General features: G+C 54.0%; 1 protein-coding gene across 2 annotated transcripts; it reads right to left on the bottom strand.

Moving 5' to 3' along the window:
• Positions 1-2,003: 2,003 nt before the first annotated feature.
• NXF1 (nuclear RNA export factor 1) lies at positions 2,004-15,888 on the bottom strand. Of its 2 annotated transcripts, XM_069066168.1 has the most exons (21): positions 15,744-15,888; positions 8,584-8,776; positions 8,072-8,231; positions 7,713-7,796; positions 7,282-7,386; positions 7,112-7,192; positions 6,911-6,980; positions 6,731-6,819; positions 6,508-6,615; positions 6,272-6,381; positions 4,734-4,770; positions 4,480-4,548; positions 4,303-4,358; positions 4,079-4,186; positions 3,927-3,985; positions 3,710-3,825; positions 3,442-3,484; positions 3,266-3,341; positions 3,003-3,185; positions 2,822-2,882; positions 2,004-2,596 (listed from the first exon to the last, which is right to left on the bottom strand). In XM_069066168.1, exons 1-21 carry the CDS (start codon positions 15,769-15,771, stop codon positions 2,558-2,560), a joined length of 1,875 nt encoding a protein of 624 aa, XP_068922269.1. In that variant the 5' UTR covers positions 15,772-15,888; the 3' UTR covers positions 2,004-2,557. The 2 variants fall into 2 exon arrangements, with proteins under 2 accessions (XP_068922269.1, XP_068922270.1); XM_069066169.1 differs by lacking the exons at positions 2,004-2,596; positions 2,822-2,882; positions 3,003-3,185; ... (6 more) ...; positions 4,480-4,548; positions 4,734-4,770 and having other exon boundaries at positions 4,777-6,381.
• Between the last annotated feature and the right edge of the window lie 115 nt (positions 15,889-16,003).

Consider the following 16,003-nt stretch of genomic DNA (forward strand, 5'->3'; position numbering starts at 1 on the left):
GCGGCCGGGGGGGGGGGGGGGGGGGGGGGGGGGGGGTTAGGCCGTCGGCCGGCGGGTTTGGGGGGGGGGGGCGCCGCGCGCCGCCCCCCGGTGGCCCCCCCCCCCCCCCCCCCCCCCCCCCCCCCCCCTCCCCGGGCGCCAGCCCACAAAGCACTGGTCACTCCACGAGCTGGGGCGCTGCCCGGGGCCTCCATGCTCTCAGGGAGCTTCCCCTCTAGTCCCGCGCGACCGAGCCTGCAGGGCCCAGAGTGGGGGGAAGCGGGGGAGACCGGGAGAGCCCCCAAACCTAAAACCGGGGCGCGTGACCTGGGGAAGTCGCCCAGCCACGGTCCACCTCAGCTCCTTCATCTGTACAAGAGGGGCGTCGATACAGCGTCGCTGCCCAGGGATGCGTGAGACATAACGGGCCCCAGATGGCCCGGGCCTGCCATCGCGGACCCCGAGCGGCCCGGAGGCCCGGGGAGGAGCGGGATGGCCTTGGCGGCCGAGGGTCTCCGCCACGGTGTGAGGGCAGTTTCTGTGGAATGGTGAAGAGGCCGGGCAGGGGGGCCCCTGGGGCTGCTGGGCTGGGCCGGACGGGGGCGCGGCTCGGGGGTGTGCTCCGGCCAGCGCCGGGCTGTTCTTGGCAAGGACTAAGTGACTGTGGGAGGGGTTAAGGAGAGACCTGAGTGACAGGTCAGCAAGAAGGGAAGAGGGAGCTCCTGGCAAGGGGCCCCCCGTTCTTTCTGTAAAGCACGAGTCGGGATTCTCAGCTGAGGTCTGGAGAGTGGGAGCGCAAATCAACGTCTTCTTCGCTCATTAGCCAAGCGCTTCCAGTGAATTGAGGCATCGTAGCTTAAGAGTGAAGGGTCTTCACGGTGGTCCCCAGAAGGAAGCCATCCAGATACATGCACCCTCTTCTCCAGCTCGTGGGCCTTCTGCTCTGGCAAGCACCCCCACACGCACACTTGTCACTAAGAAACCCAGGGTGGAAGTAGAGCCATTGAGCAGAATCCCCATCTCCATGAATACCCTCAAGGCAATGTGAGACCAAGAAAGAAGGAGGGCGTAAAGCCCGAGGGCAGCATTGTTTTAGCACTGAATGACAGTTTCCATGGGCTGGTTTGTCCACATGGAATCACCAGTTCAGGTGTTTGCAGCCTTCGGGAGTGGTTGAGAATTGTCACCTCCCCTCCTGTATTCCCAAGTTAAAACTAATTCCCCACCTAATCAACCCTCTCCTAGATTCTTTCCCCTCTGTCCCTGCTGATGGCTTGATTCCCCTGGTGCTCTGGGGAGGTTCCCAAGTGGGGCCATCCTCCTTAAGGATGCCCGCCTTGCGGACCTTCCTAAGGTCCCCAAGTGCCACAGCACTAAGCCACCCCGTGGCCAAACTCTTCAGCGTGGCTTTTGGACTTTCATGCCCTGTTTGTTGGTGGAGCTGTGAACTGGATTCACCATTCTGGAAAGCAGTTTGGAACTGTCCTGACCTGGAGATCAGAGAAAAGGATCTATACGTATAAAAATGTCAGTAGCAGTTTTTTGTGGCATGCCCATCCAGTGGGGCCATGCTGTGGCAGACTGCTGGAATACCAAAAACATCAGGAGATGAAACGAGCAGAAGCAGAATGTCTATACAGTCTACAATGACGAGATGGTGAAGATAAGCAGACGTGGCTAAAGAGGGAATTTGTTTTGATGATTCCATATTTGTAACTGATTTCTTCTTACCTTTTCAATGGGTTGATGGAGGAGTGGGAGAGAATTCAGAACCGAAAATGAAACTGAATACAAGCACCCCCAGCTCCCTCCCTAAAATGAGGAAAAGGACGCGGTGTGGGCGGTGGGTTGCGGCCATCCATATGTGTCTCTCCCCGACCCCTGCCCCTCTTTTAGTCTCTCCACAGCTGGAATCTTGGACCCAGCCAGCTGGCTGGCTTTCCTCAGGAGACCAGAGTGGACTTTGGAGCCATCCTTCTACACCACGCCTCCTACCGGGTCTTCCCCTTCCCAGAAAGAGTCTGTTTGTAGCTCTTATCAGTATTTATTGACAAACAAACCTTGAGAATTAAAAAGGAAGGCTCTAGGAGCTGACATCGGGGGATGGGAAGGCAAGCGAAATAAGGGAAAGAACGGAAGAGTCTTGAGAACAGAACAGCGAGACCACAGGGACATTCTTGAGGCTGGGACAGATCAGCCTCGAAGGGAGACAAGACAGTGCGCCAGCTCCCCCATGGGGGCAGGCATCAGTGGGGGCTCCAGTAACAGGGATAAGTAACACTTCTGGCTACAGACAACACAAAATAAAACTTCACTCTTTATCATCAAAAGGGGAACAAAGAACAAGGACTCCAGGTGGTGGAGTGCTCAGACATCTGAACCCGGCAACAGTTTAGTGTCAGTCCTATAGACAAAGCTTTGGCTTCCAAGAGGGCGCTGGCGCTGACGGCGATGGCAGCAGGGTCTCCCCTCCATGGGAGACCAGGGCGCTCTCAGCCCTTGTTCACAGTCATAACGTTGGCCCCAGGCCAGAGAAGGTGGAAGCAGGGGACGGGGACGGGGAACGATGCTTCAGGAGTCACTTGAGGAATGCCACCTCGGGGATCTTGCCGCCAGCCTGCAGACGAGATAGGAAGGGGCACGAGGCTGGTAATGTCCAATGCCCAGAACCTTCCACAAAATGCCACCCCCCTGCCCAGAGTCAGAAGACTGGCTGGCCCAGTCCTAAATCCACCCCCACCAGTCTCAGGTTCCTCAGCCCAAGGGGCTGCCCTGAGTCCAGCAGCTATAAAAGGAATTCCTGCTTTTAAATGAGTCCCCTCTTTTGATCCCTGGGCCTCACCTTAAGCTGGGTAAAGACCTGCGCTGCTCGAGCAAAGTCCCAATCGTTGTCCTGAAGGCACCTGGCACAGGGGAGGAGCAACTCGGTGAGCTCGGGACACCGACAACACTCCCGCCCCCCAAAAACCTGAGCACAAGTGTGTGTGAAGCGCACACAGACACGAGTCTAGCCACACACTCACTTCTGTGACCATTCCAGGTTCATGCCAGACTGAGTCGAGAAGGTCTGTAACATCTCCTGCTGTTCTGGGGAGAGGGTGGGCACAGGGCTGGAGGAGGGGGTGGGAGCCGGCATGACGAACGCTCGGCGGATCTCATTGGTGGTGGCGTTTCTTATGAAAAGTTTGTCATTCACAATACAGAGCCTGAAAGTTGACCGGATGTCAGACCCTGAAGCCCAATCCCTGCCCCAAGCAAGGGATGGCCATGTGACCAAAACCTTTACCTGGCAGCATTGTTCGAGGGGACAGCGATGAACACTCGGGAGAATGCACGGACAGAGTCGCGAGATTTTCCATCCACTGTAGGACAAAGTCAGGTGAAAAAGAGAAGTCAAACCCAAACTCCCTGGAGCCCAAGGCAGCAGAACGAGTGAGGGGTGAAGCACACGGTCTAGCTCACCTTCCTTAAAGACCCCATGCACAGCAAAGCACAGCAGTGTTTCCTAAAAGAAGCAGAATGGCTGTGGAGGTTGGTCTGCTGGCAAGCAGACTCCAGGCTCAAGACCCACTCTGACCATGAGGGCATACAGGATACAGACGACTCTCCCAGGCCGCCGTGGACAGGGCCCCGAACCACTGAGGTCTGGGGCCCATCCCATCTCCTGGGCCTAGAGACTTCAAGAGGGCAAGGGCAGGGATGGGGGCAAGGCTAGGGACTGGGAGCTCACCGTCTGGGCGCAGATATCGACCACAAAAGAGTTCACATCATGTTGGGTTTTGGGGAGCTCGTTGAGGAAGGCCACGACGTTGAGGCGTGTGTGCTTTAACAGCTGGAAGCGCAAGGCTGAGGGTGAGAGAGAGATGTCAGAGGGGTCCTTAGGGCCAGTTTGCATACTGTGCTCTGCACCCTGCCCTTCCCAGCCTGGGATCTCATCCCCCACTCACTGGGATTCTTGAGCTTCTTCATGTTCCTGCTGTCTTTGAAGTATTCGCTCATGTTGCCCCTAGGACAGGCAAGCAGGAGAGAGCTGATAACCTCACAGGGGCAAGCACTACACATACCCCACCCACCCCCTCCCCCCTGACTGGGCACTCACCGAGGTGGGTTATGGATGGAACAGGGGATGCTGAGGGAGCAGCAAGCCTGGTCATGGTAAGCGTCCAGCAGCCCCTGCCTGTCTCCAGAGTCATACACAGAATAATACCTGCAGAGGGAGGAAGTGAATCAGGCCTCACCCAAGCTTGGCATAATGGGGCTGCTGCAAAGCCCACAGCTACAGGAACAATCTTTGCCTGTCCCTTTCTCCCCTCCAATACTTACTGCTGCAGGAAGTACAGGACCATGACCTTCAGGTTTTCTGATCCGAAATAGCTGCCCTGCATTGAACCCAGAGAGAGAGAGTGGGTGGGGCGTGACCGTGTGTCAGGCCAGCAGGAACTTCCCTGGCCTCAGCACTCCCCCCCGCCAGGTCCTTGGCCCTGCCCCCCGGTCCCATACCTTGCAGGGTGGGAGTGTAGTAGGAGGTTCCACATCAAAGGAAATCGGAGGGGGCAACTCATGGCCGTCCTGGGGAAGGCAAAGAAAGGCCACAGAGAGAGTGAGGGGCAGAGGTCTGCAGCCTCTGTGACTGAAGTCACAAGGACATCAGGCTGAGGAGGGTGGGAGCACCAGAGGAAAGGGTTCGAGTGAAGCTCAAGATGCCACTGATGGGGCCTGAGGCCAAGGGAGAAGAGGAAGCTGGCTGAACTCACCAGTCGGAGCAGCTTGGGGAAGTGTTCCTGGATGGCGCTGTCAAGAACGGGACAGGAGTAAGCGACACCTCAGAGCCACCGTGTCGCCAGGGCCGCTCTAGGAGCAAACACACCAAGACCCCAGGCACGGCCCACCCCAGTCCTGGGCCCTTCGGGGCCATGGGATCCCTCTGCTCAGCTCCCTAATGTAGACCTCACTACCTACCCCTGAAGCCCAGCCTCCTTCCTGACTTGTCCCCCTTTCTCAAGTACATGGGAAGCAATGACACTCCCAGTCAAGGGGCTCCCTTCTCTTACCTTCCTCATACTCACCTGTGCAGCCCAGGGGAGGGGGAAAGGGGGTGGGAGCCCAGGGACCCAGCTGCCTCAGATGATGTCCATCACTGCTGCCAGGCCCAGCCTGGGCCAAGACATACCAGGGGGTGGGACAGGATGTTGGAGGAACACAGCGATAAGCCGGGTGGGGGCAGGGAGAGAGGCAGAGTTGAGGCGGGGAGAAGAGTGAAGAGGAGAGGAGAGGAGGCGGGGAGCAAGGAGGGAGGTCTGGCTGCCTAACACAGGCCTTTCCTGGAGCTGCCCTCTGCCCTCCGTCCAGGGGAAAGGAAGACAAAAGGCTTCCATGGCACCTCGATGCTTCTCGTGGGCTGAGTCTCTGCCCTCTGCCTGGGTCCAAGTCTGAGCTGGGCATGTGGGGTGGAGCAGCCACGGGGGCAGGAGACGCCCTTTGGCAGGAGGGCTCCAAAGGCAGGCCCCGCCAAGCTGGGGGGGTGAGGGTCTATGCCCCACCGCTGTTGGCCCCCAAGTTCTCTCCTGCTGGCCCCTGTGCGACTGTGCCTGTCTTAGGTTGTCCCTCCCTTGAGGAATCTTACCCGTCTCTGGCTAACCAGCCATCTTCCGGGGCCAAGCAAGGTGTGGGACGTGTGCGAGTAAGGGAGGGTCTGTGCCCCCGAGGGGGGTCATCTCCTCAGTGGCCTGGGCCCCCATAGCTTCCACCCCTGGCCCCTGTCCTGGGGTCCCAGCAGCCCACTGGCTGTGGGCCCAGCTCTTGGAACTAAGCAAAAGTGACGGACTGCGTGAGAGAAGAGGGCCTCGTTGCACCTCCGCGCAGGCCCGAAGGGCAAGCGCGCCCACCTAAGTCAAGCTGGGCCTGTCAGAACAGGGAGGGATCGGCAGAAACGAGCCCTGGCTCAGCCACGGGGCTGTGCTCTCGGCACCAGGTATGGTAGGGTCCCCAGGGCACTACAGGAAGGGGTCCCTGCTCCTGCCCTGGAGCAGAAGGCGCAGAGGGAAGATGCCGGAAGAGGCCATGTGCTAAAGGAGAGAAGCAACGAACAGGGGGATGCAGGAAACCTTCAAGCCAATCAGACAGACACAGACGAATACCACAGGGAGTGAGTGGGCTGTGGGCTCCTCGCTCAGAGGGCAGCTGAATCCGGGTCCGGGCTCCACTCTCGCAGGCTGGGCCTCCTCAGGGTAAATTATGTCATCCCCCCAGGGGGTGCTGGTCCCCAGGAGGGGAGTCAGGGGCTGGCACTGACCTAACATAGGATGACTGGTCCCGGAAAGCATCACACAGAGGGTTCCCAATGAGCCACAGCTCGTCTAGCTTCAGTCCCTTCACCTTGTCCAGCTCTTGCTCTGACTTCAGCTACAAAGAAGAGGCAGCATAGGGAGCTAGGCATCTGCCAAGTAAAACCCTGCGGGCTGGGGCTGGCTCGCCCCCAAGCCCAGCCTCCCTCTCTCCCTGACTTTCTGGCCCAGCCCAAGCTCTCACTTCATTCCCAGAAAGGTTCAGGATCTTGAGATTCGGCGCCTTCTGCACTATCTCTGACAAATCATCCAGCCGGTATAGGCGGTTGCTGCTCAGATTCAATGACAGCAGCTGGTAGAGGGAAAGAAAAGGTAGGTGTGAGGCCAGGGCAGAGCCAGGCTCCAGGGCCCGCCACCCCGGCCCCCCGTGGCTGCCGAGGCCAGGCTGGCCAAAGAGCAGGCCTCACTTCAGGGATATTTTCCTCTATGATCCGCAGGGAGGCAGACATGTAGTTTCTCCGATTTAGCACGACATCGATATTTTGGGCGACCAAGTCTGCAGAGATCGCGAAGGAAAGGAACAAGCATTCAGTGAAGAGATGTGTGCCACCCCACCAGCCACCACACACACGGGCGAGGGGCCGTACCTGGGTCTGTGCGGAGGCCCTTCAGGTCCAGGGCCTGCTGGGAGCCATCGTAGCGCTTGCTCATGACAAACTGCAGGGGAGGAAAGGATGGCAGAGTCAAAGGTCACGTGCACGAATCTTGGACTGGGGGAGGAGGGAAGAGTGAGGAACGAAGGGTCGGGACAGACAGGAAGCTGCTGGCAGCAGGGCTGGCGGCCTCACCTTGAGCTGTTCCACCTGATCAGGCTTGAGCTCATTCTGCACCGATGGGGGTGGAGCAGACGGGTTGATGATGACCGAGATCTGCAGGGACACAGGGAGCCACACAATGAGGATCACACACTCAAGCAGCCTTCACTGCCCGTCCCCCAGACCCCCAATACCCTTCCTACCCTTCGGTTCTCTCGGTCCAAAATCTTGTGATTCACAGCCTTGAGGGCGGACGCTGTGCTGGCATCCTCCACAAAGAACTGGGCCCGGGTGTTCTCATAGTGAAACTGGGGGAGATCACAGTGCACAACCCAGGGTCGAGGGCAAATGTGGCTGACCAAGGAGATCCCCCGCACCCCATCCCTGAGCCTGGCATCCACCAAGGAGGGCATCCTCCCAGCATAGGCTGTGGCCACTTGTGGCCAGCGCTAACTGCTCGCACCAGGCCTAAGCCTGCCCCTGCATTTCTGCTGTCTGAGGCCAGAATGAGGTTAGCCCTCTTCACCACAGTCCTTGGAGCTGGGAAGCAGCCTAGAAGGGTGCACACAGGCGGTGCTTAATCACTGCTTGTGGCCTACAACGTGCAGCTATGATGGAGCCCACATGCCCATACCTCAATAGGATTGAAGGGGACACTGCATTTGCTCTGGAGCGAGCTCAACAACCATGACTTGTCGTACTTCCTGCCGTAAGGGATCTGGGGGGATGGGGGGTGAGGAGAGAGAGGAACAGCATTAGAGAGAGAACAGGATCGGCCTCTTCTCCAGTCAGGATTCTGACAAATTTAAAGAACAGACTGAACACGATTCTTCTGCCTTCCTTGGCCAAAAACCAAGACATCCAGATTCCAGGGCCCAGCCACAGAGGCTCAGGTCTCTTGAGACCACCCAGTCAGGCAGCAGCACAGAGGAGGCTGGACTGAGCTTCCCCCATTCTTCTGGCATTGTCTCTACACCCCAGAAAGGTACTCACTGTGATCCTGAACCAGTTTTTGGGGGCTGCCTCCAGGCTGGAACCAACAGCACTTCCTCTGTCTTGGCCAGGCCTGTCTCGACGCACAGTGACGTGAATTCTGTCTCGATCGTGCCAATTATCGCCCCCTCTCCGGTTAGGTCGTGAGTTGTAAGGTGTGCTACAGAGAAAGGGCTGGAGTGAACTGGTGACTTAAAGGGATCGTTTCCCAGACTCTCTCATTTCAAACCATTGCCTAAGACACACTGCACAATCAGTTTGGAGGTTGAGTGCTTGGCAAATAGCAGGTGCTTAATAAACATTTGCTGACTGACTGAGCTAGACTGAGCATTCCTAACTCTTTGGAGAAGAAGAACAGCTAAACAGCCTCCCACCAATTTTAGAAAGTGATGAGAAGAAATAGTGAATGACCTCTCATCTCTGGGGGTGTGGTTCAGGTAGGCAAAGAGACTTTGTCCTTCTAGGGCTGCTTCATTCGAAGTTCCTTCTTGGGGGTGGGAGTGGGTACTTACTATCGGGACCGGGGACCATCTTGGGCATCACTCATGGCCACATCGCCATCATCATCCTCTGGGCGTGAGGCTCGGGGACCTGGGCCACCTCGGTTTCGGGGCCGTGAATTTGTCTCGCCATATTTCCACCGGAAGGGGCCTCGGCCTTTCTTCCGTCTTTGGGGGAAGCTACCCCCAACGCGGTCATCATGCTCTAGAATGAGAAATAGAGATCCCAGTCAGACACCAAAAGAAGAACTTGTCAACAAAGCATTTACCAGGGTGCAAACGTGGTATCTGAAGCAAGGTGAATTATGGATGAAAACACATGAGACTAGAGGATATAAGGTAACTCCATTGTGGGGGACAAACCCTATATGCTCTACTGGTTCAAATGGAAGAGGCTCCTGAGGCTGAATTAAGGAGGGAAGACTGAGATGGAAACCTGGGAGGATTACACGGATGAATGACTTAGACATAAAAAGGTGACATTTTAAGCAAATGAGGAAGAAGGAAGAAATTACTTTTTAGATTTATGGATGGAGAAAGAATTTGTGACTAAACAGGTGAAAGAAAGGATCACAGGAAAAATGAAATGGGCAGTTTTGGTTATATACAATGTAAAAGGTTTCACATAAACAAATCTAATGCAGTTAAAATTAAAAGTGAAACATGAACTGGGAAAAATCTTTGCAGCAAGTTTCTCTGATACAGGTGTCATAAGGAACTGATACAAATGTATAAGATTAAGAACCATTCCCCTCCCCCACATTGTCTTGTCATGGCAAAGGGGTTTGTAGCTCAATGAAAGCACGAGTCAAGCCTTGCTGGGTTGCCCAAGATGAACAGTTCATGGTGCAGAGTTCTGACAAGAGATGATCCACTAGAGAAGGATGTGTGGCAAACCACTCTAGTATGTCTGCCAAGAAATCACCATGGACAGTACTCAAATGGTCGAGGAGCTTACACTGGAGGATGAGGCCCTCAGGTCAGAAAGTACTAATGAAGCAGCTGGGCCAAAGCAGAAAGGAAGCAAAGCTGTGGGTACATCTGGAGATGAAAGGAAAGTCTAATGCTGTAAAGATCAATAATATTGCACAGGAACTTGGAACAGAAGATCTATGAACCAAGCTAAGCTGGACGTGAGCGAACAGGAGAGGCAAAGATTAAACACTGACATCTTGGGTGTGAGTGAACTGAAATGGATGGGAAGGGGGAACTTAATTGAGATGATCGATACATATGGGCCAGAATCCCTTAGAAGAAATGGAGTAGCCCTCACACACTCCAAGGGTGAGAAAAGCAGCCCTGGGGATCTCAAAAATGCCATCTGTTTGAATCCAAGGCAAATCGTTCAACATCACAGTAATACAAATTTATGCCTCCAACCACGGAAGCTGAAGACGACAAAGCTCTATGAAGACCTATCACATTCATCAGAGCGGAACGGAATGCCTAAAGTAGGAGATCAAAAGACAATTCGAATGATAGCAAGCTTGGTGCTGAAGCACCCAATGAAGCCGGACAGAGGTTGACAGTCTTGCCACAATAAGTTACTGGTCAGAGCAAACACTCTTTCTCAACAACCCAAAAAGTGACTCTACACACAGACATCACTAGATGGTCAACAGAGAAATCTCAACAGTCAAATGAAGACTTGGAGCTGACTGTGGGTCAGATCATAAGCTGTCTTTTACTGTGTGAATCACAACAAAATGTGGCAAGTCCTCAAAGAGAAGGAAGGCCCAGATCATCTGACTTGTCTCCTGAGGAACCTGTATTCAGGACAAGGAGCAATAGCGAAACCCAACTGTGGAACAACAAATGGATTCAAGATTGGGAAAGGAAAGAGTAGGACAAGGCTGTATGATTTCCACTTTATTTAATTTATATGCAAAGTACACCAATGCCAGGCGGGATGAATCAAAAGCTGGAATTAAGGTTGCTGGGAGATATATCTACAATCTCAGATGAATACATGATACTACTCTGATGGCACAAGGTGAAGAGGAATTAAGAAGACTTTTGATAAGGGTGAAAGAAGAGAGTGTAAAAGCTGGTTTGAGGTTTAACATGTAAAAAGTAAGATGGTCCGCATCACTTCCTGGAAAATAAAGGGAGAAGAAATGGAAGTAGTGTCAGATTTTATATTCTCAGGCTCAAAGATCACCTTGCTGAAAAAGGTTTGTAGAGTCAAATCTATAGTTTTTCCAATGTATGACTGTGAGAATTTGCCTATAAGGAAAGCTGAGCACAAGAGAATCAACACTTTCAAACTTTTGAGAGTTCCTTGGATAGCAAGGAGATCAAATCAATCAATACTTAAAGGAATTAATCCAGGCTACTCACTGGAAGGTCAAATACTGAAACTGAAGCTTAAATATTTTGGCCACATCAAATGAGAGGACGGGACTCACTGGAAAAGACTGATGGTGGGAAAGACTGGTTAGTGTCCTGGAAGCAACAAACATGAGTTTGGACAGACTTCTGGAGATAGTAGAGGACAGAAAAGTTTGGCAGGCTATGGTTCATGGGGTCACAAAGAATAGAACACGACTGAATGACTCAACAACAACAAAGAACCATTCCCCAAAAGCTAAATAGTGAAAGAACAGGTAGCTTTCAAAGGAAGAAATCCAAGCTCTTTGTTCCCCTATCACTTAGCACACAGTGCTGAACATGGATCTGGTACTTAATAAATCTTGGAGTTGCCTGGCTATCAGCAACAATACAAGGAAAAAATGCTTGTCACCACTAATAATTAGAGAAATGCCAATTAAAAGAGCTCAGAGTTCCCCCTCACACTAATCAGACTGGCAAAGACGACAAATATTGTAGGGGCTATGAGAATACCCAAAAAGTTACTAAAGGAGAGTAAGGCCCTGCTCTGTGCTTTACAACACCATCTCATCTGACCCTCACAGCAGCTTCGAGGCGGATGCAGTTTTGAGCCTCATTAGAAGTTGAGGACAATCACATACCAGTAGCCAGTGTCTGAAGTGTAAAACTGAATCTAGACCTTCCTGACTCCAGGCAGGCCCATCACCTGCTTACTGAACCACCTCGCACCCAAACTTCTGTAATGAGAAGTGACTAAACTGAAAACCTTGTGACCAAGCCAGGCCTAGAACCCCAAAGAGATCGAAAGAGGAAAAGGATCTCCATCCATAAGAAGTAGCCCAAACCTGGAAACTAAGGGAATGCCCACTACTGGGGAATGGAATGTTACTGTGCCACAAGAAGTGATGAATGAAACGGACAGTTTCAGAGGAAACTAGAAGGATGTCTATAAAATGATGCAGTGAAAGGAGAAGAACCATTTCTGGAATAGAGTTCAGATCTCTGATCAATGCCACGATAAAGCCTGGTCCTGAGAACAGAAGATGAACTGTGCCAGGGCAGGCAGGGAAATAGGAAGGAGGAGTCCTGGGGGTGTCATGGAGGCCACTGAGCAGCTGCCCAATGGGAACCTTGAGCTGAGCTGATGATTGAGGGAGGGCCAGACTCACTTTAAGAAGAGCCTCAAGACAGAAGAGCACAAAAGGTTCTGGAGCAGGAGAATGTGGTTTTCAAAGCTTCGTCTGGAGTCGGATCAGCTGGACACAAGGATGGCTTCAAGTCAAGTTGGAAAAGGCATAGTTCCCTTCAGTTTTGTCCTCACTAAGCCCCTGGAATGAGCTCTGTACAGGACTTCCTCTAGGCTACTGTGGGAAGGTCTGCTCAGGTTTGCTCTGCCTGCCTGACACCTTAAAATCTGCTCTATTTCCATTTTCTCCTCACCCCTGGTAGACCTCACAGAGAATGCTTTTTAGGGGAGACTGGGTCTCCTTCCTGTTTTGCCCAGGTTGGAAGCACAGTGGCTACTCACAGGTCTTAGGCCTCCTGGGGATGCCCTCCCAGGGACTTGCCACACTGGGGTGTGCTGTATCAGAATCCCAGGGCATGAGTGCCAGCCTGGGCCTCTTCAAGGGCAGACCTCTGTTGCCTCACACAGCATTTTTCAATTTCCCTTCCCTAGTAACTCTTGCTCATCTGTCCATTAAGTGAGACTTTTTCCCAAAGGGCTTATCCCAGTGATTCCCAAGGCTTCAGTTTTATCTTTTATGTAGATGATTCCCAAAACCTTATCTCCACCCCAAACATTTCCTCCAATCTCACATTTATTACCCCTCAATTCCACATTTCCAAAACTGAAATCTTTTATCTTTCCCCAAGATTCTGCCCCTCTGGATTTGGGAAGCCAGGCACACAAACACTCCCTGTTGGCAGACCTGTGAATTAGTTCAACCACTCTGGAAAGCATTTGGAATTATGCTAAAAAAGGACTGTTTTTTGCACTCCAAAGAGGTCAGAGACAAAAAAGCCCTATATTTCAAATATTCATAGCAGCCCCGTTGAGTGCTGGAAACAGAGAGAACTGGTACCAGTCTTGTGTCTATCAATGGAGGGCTGCTCAAACAAACTATGGAGAGGAATGGAACAGAATATGATGGCGCTGTAATTAACAATGAACATGAAGGAATGGAGAAATCTGATGTGGGCCCATGCACCAGGAACCATATACACAATGACTAGAGTAAGGAGAAAGTACACTGACAAGCACCCACAACACTATACCTTCAGAGGAGGTGAGAAAGCGTGCCCCACTGCACAAGTGGGGGTTCACAGGGGCCAGACTCTGCCAGTGAGAGCTGGGAAGAACTCCTTTTTGTATTCTTTGTCACGAGTGGAGGAGAGGGGAAGGGATAACGCAATGAAAAAACAAGTGTCAAGAAAACTAATAAAAATGGGTAAACACATACACACCATTAACCCAAAGTCAGACCTCTTGCCCTTTTTTGGCTTGTTTTTTTGTTTGAACATTTGAACTTCTCTTATAATTCTTTCTGTACATGTTTCATCTGCACGGGTTGGCAAGGATCACTGTATGATCAAGAGCTGGAAGGAAGCTCAAAAATTATTTAGTTCCAGGCTGTAAAAAGGTGCATGCCCTTTGACCCAGCAATACCACTTCTAGGCTGTAGCCCAAAGAGATCGTCCAAGTGGGAGGACCACCCACATGTACAAAAATATCCATAGCAGCGTATTTTGTGGTGGCAAAGATTGGAAATCAAGGGGATGCCCATCAACGGGATAATGGATGAACAAGTTGTGGCATATGAACAGAATCCTACTGGGCTATAAAAAAGGACTCACAGGCCGGCTTCATAATAACCTGGAGAGACTTATACAAACTGATGCTGAGTGAGGAGGGCAGAACCCAGAGAAGATTGTGCACAATCACAGACACATCGGATCTGTGCTGACTGACTTTGACAGCTTGGGCTCCTCTCAGCAGTGCGAGTTTAGAAGACAGCTCCCAAGGACTCACGATGGGGAGGGCTGCCCCATCCAGAGAAAGAATACAGAGTCTGAATGCAGACGAAGCAAACTGCTTGCTCTCTTTTGTTTTGTTTCTTCTTCCTCGATTTCATTCCATTGGTTATGATTCTTCTTCACCACCTGACTAATGTCTAATGTGAAGGCATCTGTAGAACCTATACGGGATTGCATGCTGCCATGGTGGAGGAGAGGAGAGGGAGGGGAGGGAAATCTGTAGCTGGGGAACTGAATATTGTAAACTTAAAGTAAATAAAGTTTAAAAAAAAATTAGTTCAACCTCTCCACTTTATAGAAGCCTTTGGGCTCCAGGTCACAAAGGCAGCAAGGCTCACAGAAAGAATCTGAACTCAGATCCTGTCATTCCAGTTGATACTCTCTTCAATGTACAATTTACCAGCTCCTAAGGAGGAGTGCCCTGGGTCCAAAGCACCTGCTGCGCCCCTTCACACACCCACTCCCCTCCATGGCCTTCCCTCCTTTCATTCAGGGCATCCTCACTGGTCTCTATATCTCAAGTTTCTGCTTTCTCTGACCATCTTCCCAATACTGCCAGTGGAAACATCCTAACTGAACCTCAAGCCTAACTATGATGCCTCTGCCATGTTCCATAGGCAAGTCACTAACACTTCCAGGGTCGCAGCAAACTCCTTTGACTGGCATTAGTAAAGCCCTCGTCTTCGGGAGACCTGAGACACTGCCTAGCTGTGTGACCCTGGGCAAGTCCCTTACTGCTGCCTGCCTCCGTTTCTTCCCCGAACAATGGAGACAACAGCAGTATGCGCCCACCAGGAACGCAGTGAGAGCCAAGGAGATCAGTCCAGGAGACAGCCAGCTCCACCTCAGGGACTGGGAACCATAGGCCTCCGGGTCACACGGGGCCCTCTAGGCCCTCAAGTGCAAGCCTCTGATTCCAAACTTCACAGAACAAATCCCCCCGATGAAAGGATTCTGTCAAAGGTCTGCACCGAAGGCCCCGGAAGGCCCCGAGTGGCCTGGGGAGCTGCTCACCAGGCAGCCCGGAAGGTGACCCCTCCTCCGAGACCCTCGGCTCAAACATCTGCCCGGGGCCTCTCGGATCCCATGGGCCGAGGCTGGGGGCTCCTCGGACCGACCCCGGCTTCCCCCCACTCCGGGGTCCCTCGGGGGTCTCCCCGATGCCCTTGTCTCTGCGGGGCGGGGGGGGGGAGCCCGTCCTCGAGACGCTGCCGGGGTCTGGGGGCCACAAGGGGGGGGCCCGGCTCAGAAGTGCCAACATCCACGTCGCTTCTGGCCCCTCCCCCCGGCCATCAAACCGGACCAAGAAAACACGGGCGCGAACCCGCGCGTGGCCGCCCTTCGGTGGCCCCTGCTCCGAGCGCGGCACGCCTGCTCTTGCTTCACAGGGGGAAACTGAGTCACCGAGCTTTCAAGGTCACTACTACGAGGCTGGCAGGACCTCGCCCTAGGACCCCCCACGCGGCCTGGGGGGGGTCCCCGCAGCCGCCCCCCCCCCACTTCTCTGGGGATAAGTGAAAAGGCCCCGAGCCAGGCCCGGACGCACCCAGGGGAGGCACGCCACCCTGGGGGGAGGGGAGGGGGCCTCGAGCCCCACGGTTACTGCGCGCCCCCGGCACGAGCCCGCCGTGCGCGCCCCCGCCGCCTCAGGGACGCCATTCGCGGCTCGAGGCGCGCCCCCGCCGCCCGCACCTGAGCGCTCCACCGACCCAGAGGGCCGGGGACCTCGGCCTCGTTCCCCGACAGGCCCCGGTCCTCTCCCACGGCTCGCGGCTCCCGCCCGCGGGCCGGGCCCTGGCACTCACCGATGTACGATTTGCCCTCGTCCGCCATGACGAACCGGGGAAGGCCGGAGTCCGGCTCTAACAAACGACAAGCCCCTCGGCCGCTCCGCGCTGCACTGCGCCTGCGCCTCAGAGCGAGCCACCGCCCCCCGACGCGCAGGCGCACGCCCCCGTCCCCGCCCCGGAGCCGGCCCCCACGCGCCGCGGGACTGGCTTGTAGACGCGGAGCTGGACGCAACAATGGAGCTGGGGCATGCCACGCCTGCGCACACGGCCCGGGA

This window comes from Petaurus breviceps, unplaced genomic scaffold (assembly GCF_028583685.1).
Source record: "Petaurus breviceps papuanus isolate PSGF00001 unplaced genomic scaffold, PetGlider_PUasm1.0 90721, whole genome shotgun sequence".
Lineage (NCBI taxonomy): Eukaryota > Metazoa > Chordata > Mammalia > Diprotodontia > Petauridae > Petaurus > Petaurus breviceps.

What these genes read in the sequence shown, in the direction of transcription:
- NXF1 (XM_069066168.1), bottom strand. Translation starts at nt 15,771, where the DNA reads ATGGCGGACGAGGGCAAATCGTACATCG. An exon ending in GGGCCTCCGCACAGACCCAG is followed by an intron (nt 6,820 to 6,910) that starts GTACGGCCCCTC and finishes CGATCTCTGCAG; the next exon opens with ACTTGGTCGCCCAAAATATC. An exon ending in GAAGAAGCTCAAGAATCCCA is followed by an intron (nt 3,826 to 3,926) that starts GTGAGTGGGGGA and finishes TCTCACCCTCAG; the next exon opens with CCTTGCGCTTCCAGCTGTTA.